The 12,409-nt window shown below is 31.8% G+C and overlaps 1 protein-coding gene across 5 annotated transcripts in view; it reads left to right on the plus strand.

The window, feature by feature from the left end:
• Nucleotides 1–12,409, plus strand: part of Gtpx (Glutathione peroxidase homolog with thioredoxin peroxidase activity) — a 77,240-nt gene that overhangs the window by 39,572 nt on the left and 25,259 nt on the right. For all 5 annotated transcript variants that reach the window (XM_075380852.1, XM_075380928.1, XM_075380778.1 and 2 more), the window contains 2 exons: nt 3,559–3,659; nt 9,827–9,974. In XM_075380852.1, the coding sequence (XP_075236967.1) occupies nt 3,559–3,659; nt 9,827–9,974 (249 nt within the window). The remainder of the gene's footprint in view (nt 1–3,558; nt 3,660–9,826; nt 9,975–12,409) is intronic.

The following is a 12,409-nucleotide window of genomic DNA, read 5'->3' on the forward strand; positions in this document are numbered from 1 at the left end:
AAAACTATACAATGTTATAACTGACTTTTCTTGAGTGCATTATTAGTGTATGTATTTATTCCATTAATTGTTTATTTCTTGTAGGAAAAAGATTAAAAGATTTATAGCCTATTCAAATCCAAAACACAGAATATTATACTGATAGTAATATCATTAATAATTTTAACTGCAGTAGTTAATATCTGCAGGAATAGATTAAGTTGAAGTAGATAGTAGATTTTAGCTAATGAAGCTAAAATAAACTTTACAAGCTCTGTAAATAAAGTAATGAGATTAGTTTTTTTTGGCTGCCAAAGTGGCAACACTAAAATTACTAGTAAACATATGGTTCTATGAATAACTGATTTATGAACAACTGTATTAACATTTTTAGTTTATTGTTGCCACATGAGACATAAACAAACTTTTCATGGAACGAGTTTTTATTGTGCGTTACAAAAATGAGGTATGCTAGTTATGAGCAATGTTGTTGAAATCAAGTTTTTTTTGTTAAACTCTGTGAGAATGCTACTGAAACTTTTTCAAAATAGGAAAGGGTGTATGGAGATGACTTTCTGTCACAAGCCCAAGTTTTTAGGTTGTTTAAGGCATTTTCAGATCGCCGGGAATCTGTTGTGGATGATCCACGCTCTGGAAGACCGTTTACATAAAAAAGTAATGACAGTGTTGAGTGAATCGGAGACTTGATACGGTATGATCAGTAGTGATTAACTATCAGAATGATTGCAGAATAATTGAATTTGAATCATACCTCAGTCCATCAAATTTTAACAATGAATTGGACGTGAAAAATGTTTGTGCAAAATTCATCCCAAAAAACCTCACTGTTGAACAGAAAAACAACAGGGTGGAAGTGTGCCGTGATCTAGGGCGAATTGAAACTGATCCTGATTTTCCAAAAAAAATGTTATTACTGGTGATGAATCTTTGATATTTGAGTACGACACAGAAACCAAACACAGAGTAAGGAGTGGCACACTTCAAACTCACCACGTTCCAAAAAACCAAAAATGAGTAAATCAAAAATCAAAGCCATGCTAATTTATTTCTTCGGTAGTAATTTCATTGTTCATAAGGAGTTTTTGCTTACAGTACAGACTGTAAATCAGTATGTTTACCCGAGAAATTCTTGAAAGACCGGAAAAAAGTTCCCACATGAAACCAGCTAGCAACTGGATGCTGCATCATGATAATGCACCTTGTCAGACTGCACCTTAATGAGTTTTTGACAACAAAAAACATTTCTGTAGTTCCTCAACCACCTTTTTCATCTGACTTAAGTCCCTATGACTTTTCCTGTTCCCAACTTTAAAAAAATATCTCAAAGGACACCATTTTGGAACAGTAGAAAACATAAAAAATAATGTAACCGACCATCTGAAGGATATTCCGATTTCTGGATTCCAACACTGCTATGAAGAGTGGAAAAATCATTTGAAGCTTTGCATAGCTTCCCAAGGGAACTATTTTGAAGCTGATAATAGTCCATGCGTAATTGGATTGTAAATAAAAATTTTTTCCGAACCGGTCTTATTACTTTATTTACAGTCCTCGTATAATAGAAATTTGATTAACAAATAAATCATTAACTAATAATGGTGTTCCTATTGCGACTGACGGGGGAAAGTGAGCAGATTTTGTTTTACACTTCAGCATAATAAAAATACTGTTAGGTGTGAGCATGATCTACTAAAAGTTATACTGTTTCTCCAACAGTTTTGTGAAAGCTAAAGTTATTAAAGTTTTACTGTAATAACATAAAAACATGCCAGTTTTTCCAAGGTAAATCACCCTAAATAGTAGTATGTGTGTTAGAATAAACAGTGAAGAAATATTTGTTATAATACTTATAGTAAAGGTAAAGCATTGTTTTTCATTATGAATAATATATTTTTTTTATATTTTACATCTTAAAAGCCCAAATAAATTTGTAAAGTCCTACATTTTTTATGTGTTGAGGTAACTGTAACCAAATTGAAAGTACTTGCAGTTCATGCTTGTACAACATGTGCTGACAATGATGTTTCAGTGATGTATTTTACATTAAACATTTATGTATGTCCAATACTGTTCGAAGAAAAATTATTAATTTTTTTTTTAGCAGTTTTAAAACAATACCCAAAGTGTTTGTGTAACAATGAGATTTAACCCAATCAGTATTTTGATTTAAATTTCACAAATTATTAAGTTTTTGTAATGATTGAATTTCAAATTATTAAAATGCAGTATGTGTAAAATTATAGTTTTGTATTAACTCTCGGATTACATTTGCAGCCATGCACAAGCGTGGCTGCAAATGTTTATTTTGAATATAATAGTAATGATTAATTACTAAGAAAGTGAGAGCCACTGAAATAAGCAATAAAAAATAAGTTTAAAAAATAAATATTTTCTTACGGAATAGGGCTATGCTGTGATTGTGTAAAGTGAAAGTTTGTAGATGAATTTTTGATTCCTTAATTTCACCTTTAATGTTCAATAATGATGTCATCTGGTGTATGATAGATGGGAATTTTGTTCTTTTAGGTTATATTTTTAATATTGTATTTGATTGTGGTTTTAGTTTACGTCATAGGCATTTTCGTTTTCCATCTATGCTGTGTTTTATATTATTGTTGTTTAGTTTTTAGTTTACTATTGTTTAGTTTTTAGTTGTTAATTTTTAATATCTATTTGTTTACTTTATAAATATTGTGTCTGGGCGCTGATGACGACACTTTGTTGTGTAACCAGAAGGGAAAAAAGGTTTCTTTTTTCTTTCTGATTACTTATTCAAATTAATAAGCGATGACCTTTTTTAATTTCTATTATAAAACAGTTTATAACGTAAAAATTATTTCAATGTTGAATACTTTGGATAGATGGTTTTTTAACAGTTACTGATATTAATTGATGAGAAAACCAGCAATTAATAGTGGTAAAAATAAAGATATATATCTTTATATTTTATTATTATTATATTTTATTATTTTACAAAATTGTTTTATTGGAGTTAAAGAATTGGAAGTTCCATGTTACAAAACATTGTGTTTTTCACTGTTCTCTTCATGTGCTAATAAGGAGACAGTTCATGCATTTTAAATCATTGCTTAATAAAATATTGTGAAACAGATCAGGCTTTAAATAAGTATTGATATATTCTTGTTTCTGTTATTACAAAGTTATGACAATTCAACTTGCGCCTTCATTAGTCAAACTATAATTATTACTCATGAGTAAAACTAGATGTGTATTTCAGTTGTTAATAAATAATAATGATCATCAAAATTAAAATAAAATCAGGTTTGATATGCTTAAAATGAGGGCCTAATTTTCATAAGCATAGTTTAATTACAGATTTCTTTGCTATTAAAATGTTTAAGATTAGGATCATATTTTAATTAGTTATCAATTGGAATGAATATATAGTTTTGAATTTATTATTTATCACCATCCTTTGAAAGTTTTCTCTTCATGATGTTATATTAATAAAAGAAGGTAGAGAATATACTTATGAAAAGATAGGTAAGGGAGTATGAAAAGGTAGAGAATATACTTATCTTCTTTTTTTATTTACAGATGGGTTCCAGTTACGGTGAGAATTGGAAAGATGCTACTTCAGTTTACGATTTCACTGTTAATGACATTAATGGTGAACCAATTTCTCTTGAAAAATACAAGTAAGTAATCAACAGTTATTTCATTACTAAGATTGATTCAGGAGGAAAGAGGGAATACTTTGGGAACTGATTCTAGAGCTTGAAATAAGGGAAAAACGTTCATAGGAACATATGTCTAAAAATGCTTTGTTACACGGCTAGCAAAAAATTTAGTCTAGATTTCAGTTCCCCTGGTGAAATGAGGTCATACTGAAAGTTTAAAGGCATTATGTAACGGGTAAACTTGCTGGTTTCATATATATTTTTACCTGAAAAATAAAAAACAGGTCCCAGAACTTTTATCTCGTGTTGTTTTCATGTTATCTTACTTAAAATTGGAGAATTCAGTGAAATTTTTTTTTTTAATTTTGAAGTACGATAACTTTGTTAAATGATTAATAAATTCATAAATTTTATTATAAAAACTTATAGAGAATTTAATTTTGACAAATTTAATGTAAAAAATTCTCTGACAAACAGGAAAAAAAATCAACTTTTATTATTATAAACAAAACTTAACAGAAAAATGCTATGAATTTGTAAAAATTAAAAACAGTTGTGCAATAAATTTAGACTTTTGAAAAATTTTTGCAAACCTTAGATTACTGTTTATGGGGATAGATAAAATACAAGGTACAAAGAAAAAAGTAGACTCATTTGATGAACTGATCGCTTGCATTCTGAATGCTGCTGTCTTCATCAGGAAACATGAAGATATCATTAGGTTGGCAACAAAAAATTTATAGAAACTAGTTGAAAAGTGTGTCTATGTTGGTGGTGGAATTTTTGAATATTTATTGTAAATTAATACAGTATAAATCGCAGTGAGTATTTTTTTAAAAAGTAAATTAAAAATATTTAATTTTTTAGAGGTCTAAATTTATAATGCTAAAAACAATATTTTTAATTTTTCATAAAATTTTTCTTTTAAATTTGTTTTTAATATTAAAAGTTGATTTTTTTTGTTCTTCAGAGACTTTATTAATAAAATTTTTCAAAATTAAATTTACTACGTGTTTTGATAATAAAATTTATGCATATATTAGTCATTAGTCAACAAAGTTATTGTTCTTCAAACCTAAAAAAATTTGTCCAATTTTTCTGTTTTGTGTTGGATATCATGATAACTACAGGAGATACAGTTCTGGGACTTGTTTTATTTGATTTTTAATGTAAAAAAACATATGGAACTATCAAGTTTACCCCTTGCATTACGTCTTAAAAATTTCAACATAATCTCATTTCATCAGGGGAATGAAATCTGAGCAAAAGCTTTTGCTAGCTGTAACTCAATAACCAAGTGTAGAATTATGTTTGTATGTCCTTTTTCCTTATTTCAAGCCCTTTAATCAATTTCCAAATTGTTTCCCTTTCTTCGTGAATCACCCTTTATAACCTGAATTTCACTGTTAATGATCTAGCAGGACATTCAAGATGTCCGGATGAGGCCTACAGCGAAGGCAAAAGCTGAGTTAATAAATCACCGAGGCATTTACATTGGTGGCATCCCTTTAAAGCTCAACAGGGCTAGGAATGGGGGTAGAAGGTGTGGCGACCACTACATCACTAGGCGGGTGTCTTCCCCTACAGGGTTGGGTTGTTTATGATCTAGCATTGTTTCACAATAGCTGCTGTATTTATTGCTTATAAACCATCATATTGGAGCGAGTGTGTTGTGTATCATGCTCATCATCCATCTAAGCAGAAGTAATTTTAACCATAACTTCCTTTATTGTACTCTTTTTCTTCTGCTTTGTTAAGGTAATGTTACTGTATGCAGTACATGATTTTCTACAGAAAGTTACATATTAATTTATGCTTTATACTATCTCAGTTATTGTGGTTGTGACAAACTCAAAGCTTCGGTGTAAGAGTCGTCTGTCAGAGTTACTTTCTCAAAGTAATTGTGCTCACTCTGTAATAGTCTTTGTGGTAGACAGAATTAAGTTCTTACTGTCATCTGAAATTTACTGCACCTTTTTTCCTCCCTCTCTTTAACAGACTTGCAGCTCTTTCAAACAGAAGCTCTTCCAGTAACTATCCATTACTATCAAATAATGTATCAGGAAGACTCTGTTGTGTACCATAAAGTATTGCTCTGTGCATTTATAAAAGCCTACCTATTTTATTTTTGGGGTTGTATGGTGTAGTATTAGTGACTTACTAAAATGTGTTGATCTCCAAGGTCAAGTGGTTGCATCTTATCAAAAGATACTTTTGGGTTAGAGGTTTTGGATTCATAACTCAGTCAGGCAAGATCCATATGCTACAAGTTTTCTTAGAGTACATTTCTCTCTGGTAAGTGGGTATCACAAAGGGTATCCGATCTCAAAAATTGTACCAAATTCCATTTGTCTACTTCTAGAAAAAAAAAATAGTCAAAGTAAAAAGACTAAAATATGTCAAAATGCCAAACAGGGAAAATAAAGATACAAATGTGTTGCAGAAAAGTACAGTTTCATGTAGAACTGTAACGTGAAACTGTACTACTGAATTGATAATACACAAAACTATGATAACCTAAAACTTGATGTAAATTATAATGGTTATACTATTTATTTAGTTGTAAAGTGAATAAATGTGTTCAGTGCTTGCAGATTTTTAAAAGTAAGTTCAAGAGGTAAATTAAAATTAACAAGTCTAATAATTTATCTTGATCATTTTAGCTGATATGAGATTAATAAAATATCTACACCATATGTGGTTAAAATTGCTGGTCCTTGCAACAAAAAACATCTTTTTGCATTATTTAATCAGAGGAAGTATGAAACACCAGTGAGCTCCTTTTCCCATGGAATCATCAAGACGTTATTTCATCTGATTCATCTAGCTGATGATCAAACAGAATGTAGCCCTATCAAATCATTGTAAAATTTCAATGATAAAAAAATGAACAACATAAGTAGAATTAAACAGTGCTGGGTAGAGTTAAGGTTAGGTACAGATTCTTTAAGATTAAATGTGAGAGACCATGAGATGTAAGCAGGAATTGCAAGTCTCAGTAGATTTGTCCTCCACTGTGATAGCAGATTTCGTGAGTATGATGATTGATCATCTTCCTGTTACCCCCATTACAGATCTTTTAAGTGTTCACTTTCTCAGTAATTTGAAGTATCTTAATTTGAATTTGATGTATTGTAAAAATACAAAATAATATGAATTTTTTATAATGTAAGAAATTCATAGTTTATTTGAGAATTTTTAAAATCATTTTAAATTTATTGTTTGCCTCTTCTGTTATAAAAGGCTGATACATTTTTTAGCTGTGCAAAGCTAGATTAAAGTAGATTAAATAACCAGATTTAAAGTGTTAATACTCGGCTTTCCATTTGTAAGATTCTAAAATAAATGTTAAAAGTAATGATACCATACAAGAGTTTATGTTGATCTCAGATTAGTAGACACTTCTAGCTATAAGTGTTGAAACTAATTTATGTACTCTATTTTTAAAGGTATCGAGTATGTTAACAGTATTGTTAGAGTGAACTATTTTTCATTGTTATTATACATTTATGAATTGTACAGCAGATACGAGGGTCAGCTGATAAATTTTGCACACTAGCGTGCTACATGGAGACAAAATTTACTATTGAATTGGGCGGGACAGATAGCTAAAATCTCCCTTTACAAACCTGCGATAATGTGTGTGTTGAAATATATTTACTGGTTTGTTTACAGTAGCACTTAAAATGGAGTTGAGTACAGCCAATATGTCAACATGGTTAAAACAGCGTGCAGTGATAAAAATTTTAACAGTAGAAAATGTGAATCCTATGAATGTGGATGTGAATCCTAAGTATGTGACTGATGAGAAACATTGAAAGGAGGTGGACGATTTGCTTCAAAGTAACCGGCGAATCACCCAGCAACGCATTGCTATTCAGTTAGGCATATCTAAAGAACTAGTAGGCTATATTATTGAGCAAAATTGGGTTACCGTAAAATCTGTGCACGATGGGTACCATGCAATCTCTTTCAATGGCTCTCCACAAGCTGAAGTTTGAGCCTATTCCGCATTCGCCATACTCACTGAATTTGGTTCTATGTGACTTCCATTTCTTCCCTCATCTCAAGAGGTATTTCAAAGGTAATCATTACACCACTGATGATGAGTTGAAGGAAGCTGTGGCCACTTGGATCTGGAAAAGGCCGCCAGAATTTTTCAGTGACGGAATGCAAAAACTTGTCACACATTGGGAAAGTGTATCACTGTAAACAGGGATTATATTGAAAAATAAATACTGCATTTTGTAGTTAAGGTATTCTACTTCTATTTGTTTTTTATTTCATTGCAATATCTTTTTTCATTCCCACACTACGCATAAATGTACAAAATTTATCAGCTGAGCCTCATAATATGCTTGTTCCACCAACTTTAGGTAGTTCTGCCATATTATGGTTGTATCCATCATGAATCATTGAGTAGATAGTTTCTTCCTCATACTTCATAAATTAATTAACAGCAAATAATCAGTATCTCATTTTGAAACCTTACTTCTTCCTGGAATTATTACTTCCACTTACTAAATATCCTTGGATGTGAAAGGAATATTACAATTATGTTACAATAACCTCTTGGAAGGGAACACAGGGCTTTGATAATTTTCTTCTTGATTTTCTCTTCTCCTGCAGATAATTCCCAGAGGCTGTAAATTAGATCCTTTGATACTCTATCTTTCTGTCTCAATTTGAGTCTTCTCTTCCTTTCCCTCACAACTTTTAACTATCTAAATTTCATTCACAACATACTCTTTATTTCTTCACATACGAGGGTTATTTTTTTTTCAAGGTCCGATCGGTCTCGAAATAAAAACCTGCGCAAAAATCGGATGAACCTTTGCGCATATGTGTTGCACAGCATCTCTAGTATGGCCTTCAACATGCCGGGTCACTTTGTTTAGTTCTGAACACGCAGCTAGCACGTAAACATGTCTACAACAATAGCATCTCCCACCAAGTGTGAAGTGCATGCAGTAATTCAATTTCTTCTGGCTGAGGGGTGTAATGCAGCTGAAATTCATCGACGAATAAGTAATGTGTACAGTGAAAATTCAATGAATGACAGCAAAGTGCGACAATGATGCAGGAACTTTAAAGCAGGACGTACAGATGTTCATGATGCAGGTGGTCAGGGAAGGAAGCGAGTGTCAACCGATGATCTCGTTGAGAGAGTGGATGAGGCAATTCAAGAAAATCGTCGGTTCACATTTTCTGTATTGAATGATTCGTTTCCTGAAATTTCAAGTTCAGCTGTCTTACATCATTGTGAATGAGAAACTTCAGTATCGCAAACTGTGTGCGAGATGGGTTCCCAAGATGCTGTCCAACCATCACAAAACAATGAGAATGGACGCCTCCCTAACGTTTCTGCAGCGCTAACACCATGAATGAGAAGATTTTTTGAACCAAATTGTAACAGGGTTCGAGACATGGGTCCATTTCGAAACTGAAGAAACAAAAGAACAATCCAAACAGTGGATGCATTCTCATTCTTCCAGTAAACCAAAGAAGTTCAAGCGAACCTTCTCCAACAGAAAGTGTATGGCTACTGTGTTCTGGGGCCAGAATGGAGTTCTCTTGGTGGAATTCATGGAACGTGGCACGACCATCACTGCAGCCTCATACTGCATGACTCTTCAACGTCTATGAAGGGCAATTCAGAATAAGCGGAGAGGAATGTCATCAGGCATTGTCCATGACAATACTTGGTCGCACACTGCAGCTGTAACAAAGAAGCTCCTGCAGCGTTTTCGTCGGGAAGTGTTTTTTGATCTCCCACTATACAACCCGAACTTGTCTCCATCCAATTTTCACCTCTTGCTCACATGAAACGCTGGCTAGGAGGACAACATTTTGGCACAGACATCGAGCTGCAGACCAGCGTAGAAACATGGCTGAAAACACAGGCGGCTTCGTTCTATGATGAGGGTATTGGAAATTTGGTACCATGCTACAACAAATGTCTAAATCAGAGTGGCGACTATGTAGAGAAATAGCATAAGTACGTAAGTACTTGTTACAAATAAAAAATTTTTTATTTTCACTGAGGTTTTAATTTCGTGACCGATCGGACCTTGAAAAAAAAAAATAACCCTCGTATATGCCCAAACTACCTCAACCCTAACCTGTTACTTTTGTAAATGATTAGTTTGTAATGTGCAATTATTGATTAATTGTATATTTTTCAGAGGTCATGTGCTTTTAATAGTAAATGTTGCATCAAAGTGTGGGTTAACTGCTACCAACTATAAAGAACTTGTGGAACTGGATGAAAAGTATCGTGATGCTAAGGGTTTACGTATATTGGCATTTCCTTGTAACCAGTTCAGCAATCAGGTAATTTATTTGTTTTTCTACTATATACTTTCTCACTACTGGCAGTAAGCCTAAGTCTGTTGTTCTTTATTATTGTATTTATAAAGAATTAAATTTCCATAAGTTACATTATTAACTCTTATTTCACCTAGTTCAACAATTACATTTGGTATTACAGTAAAATCTTATTTATGTTCGTCCACTTTCTAGCGTCTGCACTCTCTCTTTCTCTCAATCTATCTCTCTTTTGTAAAAACATTTTTACCAATTTTAGTGATTGAATAGATTTAAATATCTTCAGAAGTACAGGCTGAATTTAAAAAGAAACTTCTAAAATGAATTACCATTACACTTTATTCATTCATCTTACAAATTCCAATTTTTAATTATTTTGCTTAAAATTAATGTTTTTAAGATTCATAGTATTTCTCTATGCTGTTAAATTATATTTAAATTTTATTAAATAAACCGCCTAGTACAGAAGAATATGATAAGACATATCTTATCTTAATTTTTCATTAAAGTACTTTCCCAGGATCCTGCATCATCTGTCATGATTGAAATAATTCCATTATTGCATAGTAAAAATTTAAAAATAAAAATACTAAATTAAGCAATAACTTAATTATTTCAGTCATGACTGAAGATGTGGGATCCTGAGAAAGTACTTTCATGAAAAATTAAGGTAAGATCTTATCTCAATCTTCTGTACTAGGTGATTTGTTTAATAGAATTTAAATATTATATTTCAATTTTTATCTGTTCCTTTATTCATATATCTATACAAGAGCAGGTGATATGTGCTATGTCTTATAAACTGCGAGACATAAACCAAAACACTTGAAAAAAAAAAAAACTGTAAAACAAGCAGATAACAAAAGTTTTACACAATAAATGTTATCAATAATTCATCTTATTTGATTGTAGAGATCTTTAAGTTACCAATTTTTTTTTAAACTTTTTTTTTATGTTTAATATTTTTTTATAGTTCATATCTCTATTTTCTTCTATTTAAAGTAAATTTCATAAGAAAGATACCTATTGTAATGGGTACCATTCAACATATCTTCACATTTCACTTCCCCCAGACCCCAAAACCATCGTCAGTTCAAAAGTTTATATATACATTTATATATATATTTCACTTTCTTGTGGACAAATAACTGCCGTAATTTTTTGCCAATCACTTTCAAATTTATATGTAAAATATAATGACCCAAAATCTCGGTTGAGTTTGTTAATGTGCAAAATCACACCATGGGGGTGGAAATAGGGGAGGGCTTTTTCGAAAAAATAAAATATTGCTACAACTTTCCTATTAAGTAAAATATCGAGTTTGTTTAAAGTTCCTACTTTTCTTTGGATAAGGACCTAAAACTTATAAACTTCTTTTGTAAAAACTTTGTAAAGTTCTTTTGATATCTCCATTGGCCATTGGCCCCGGGGGTGGAAAAAATGGGGTTTCAAAGTCAAAAAGAATCATACCTCCCTTAATAGGCACAGTATTTAATCATTTTAAAGTGGTCATTAATCCTCTAAACATTACTTAAAATTTTTGTCTGAAACAATTTTTGATATGACCAACCCTTACGGCAAGAGATGACCAAAATGTTGCTGTGGAATTGTAAGAAGTTGGTGCTTGTCGTATGCTAAACATGTGAAACTTTTTTCACATGCAACCATTGTCGTATTGAGTAAATTTGAAATTTTTCTTAACTTTTAAGGTAGAAATCTTTTTTATCCTCTACATAGCACTGGTGAAATCTACCTCTGCCTTCTGGCATGCCGAAAGAGATGTTTTGTATGTGATGTCAGTAATATGTACTTCTGTGAAAGATTTTTTTTCTTGAATTAGTTCTTGCAGATATATTGCAATATCACTCTTGACATCTGATTCCCTATATTATACTAGTGATTGTTTCCAAAGTATGGGAGTGAAACAGAATAACTTTTACTTTATAGAACGTCATAAAAATATAAACTCTGAGGGCTATTCAGATATAAACCAGAATTTATTTACATTGTTTTATTTGTACTAGATAAAATTACGAATAAATTTCCTTATTTTACTACGTAGGTTCTTTGAACAGACATACATTTATTTTCTCCACCAAATAGGTAGTTTCCTGATCCCTTATCAAAGAAACGAGATGGCTGCCCCAGCAACAATTAGTGAGCATAATGGTCAATTGCAGTATCGTCTTTGAATCTTATCCTCCTAAAGTTTTTTTTCAGCAAACCAAACACATGGAAATCACATTGTGACAAGTGTGGACTGTTTGGTGGGTGTTCAAGAGGTGTTAAATGAATTCTAGCAAGTTTATCGCAAGTCTAATCTGCTGTGTGTGGCCATGCATTGAGGAGGATGTTGAGAATCGAGAAGATGTTTTTGCAATAAGCAGCCCTTATGTTATCCAACAACTGGCAGTAGTTTGCTGCATTTACTATCCTTTGTT

This window comes from Lycorma delicatula, chromosome 1 (genome assembly GCF_047948215.1).
Source record: "Lycorma delicatula isolate Av1 chromosome 1, ASM4794821v1, whole genome shotgun sequence".
NCBI lineage: Eukaryota > Metazoa > Arthropoda > Insecta > Hemiptera > Fulgoridae > Lycorma > Lycorma delicatula.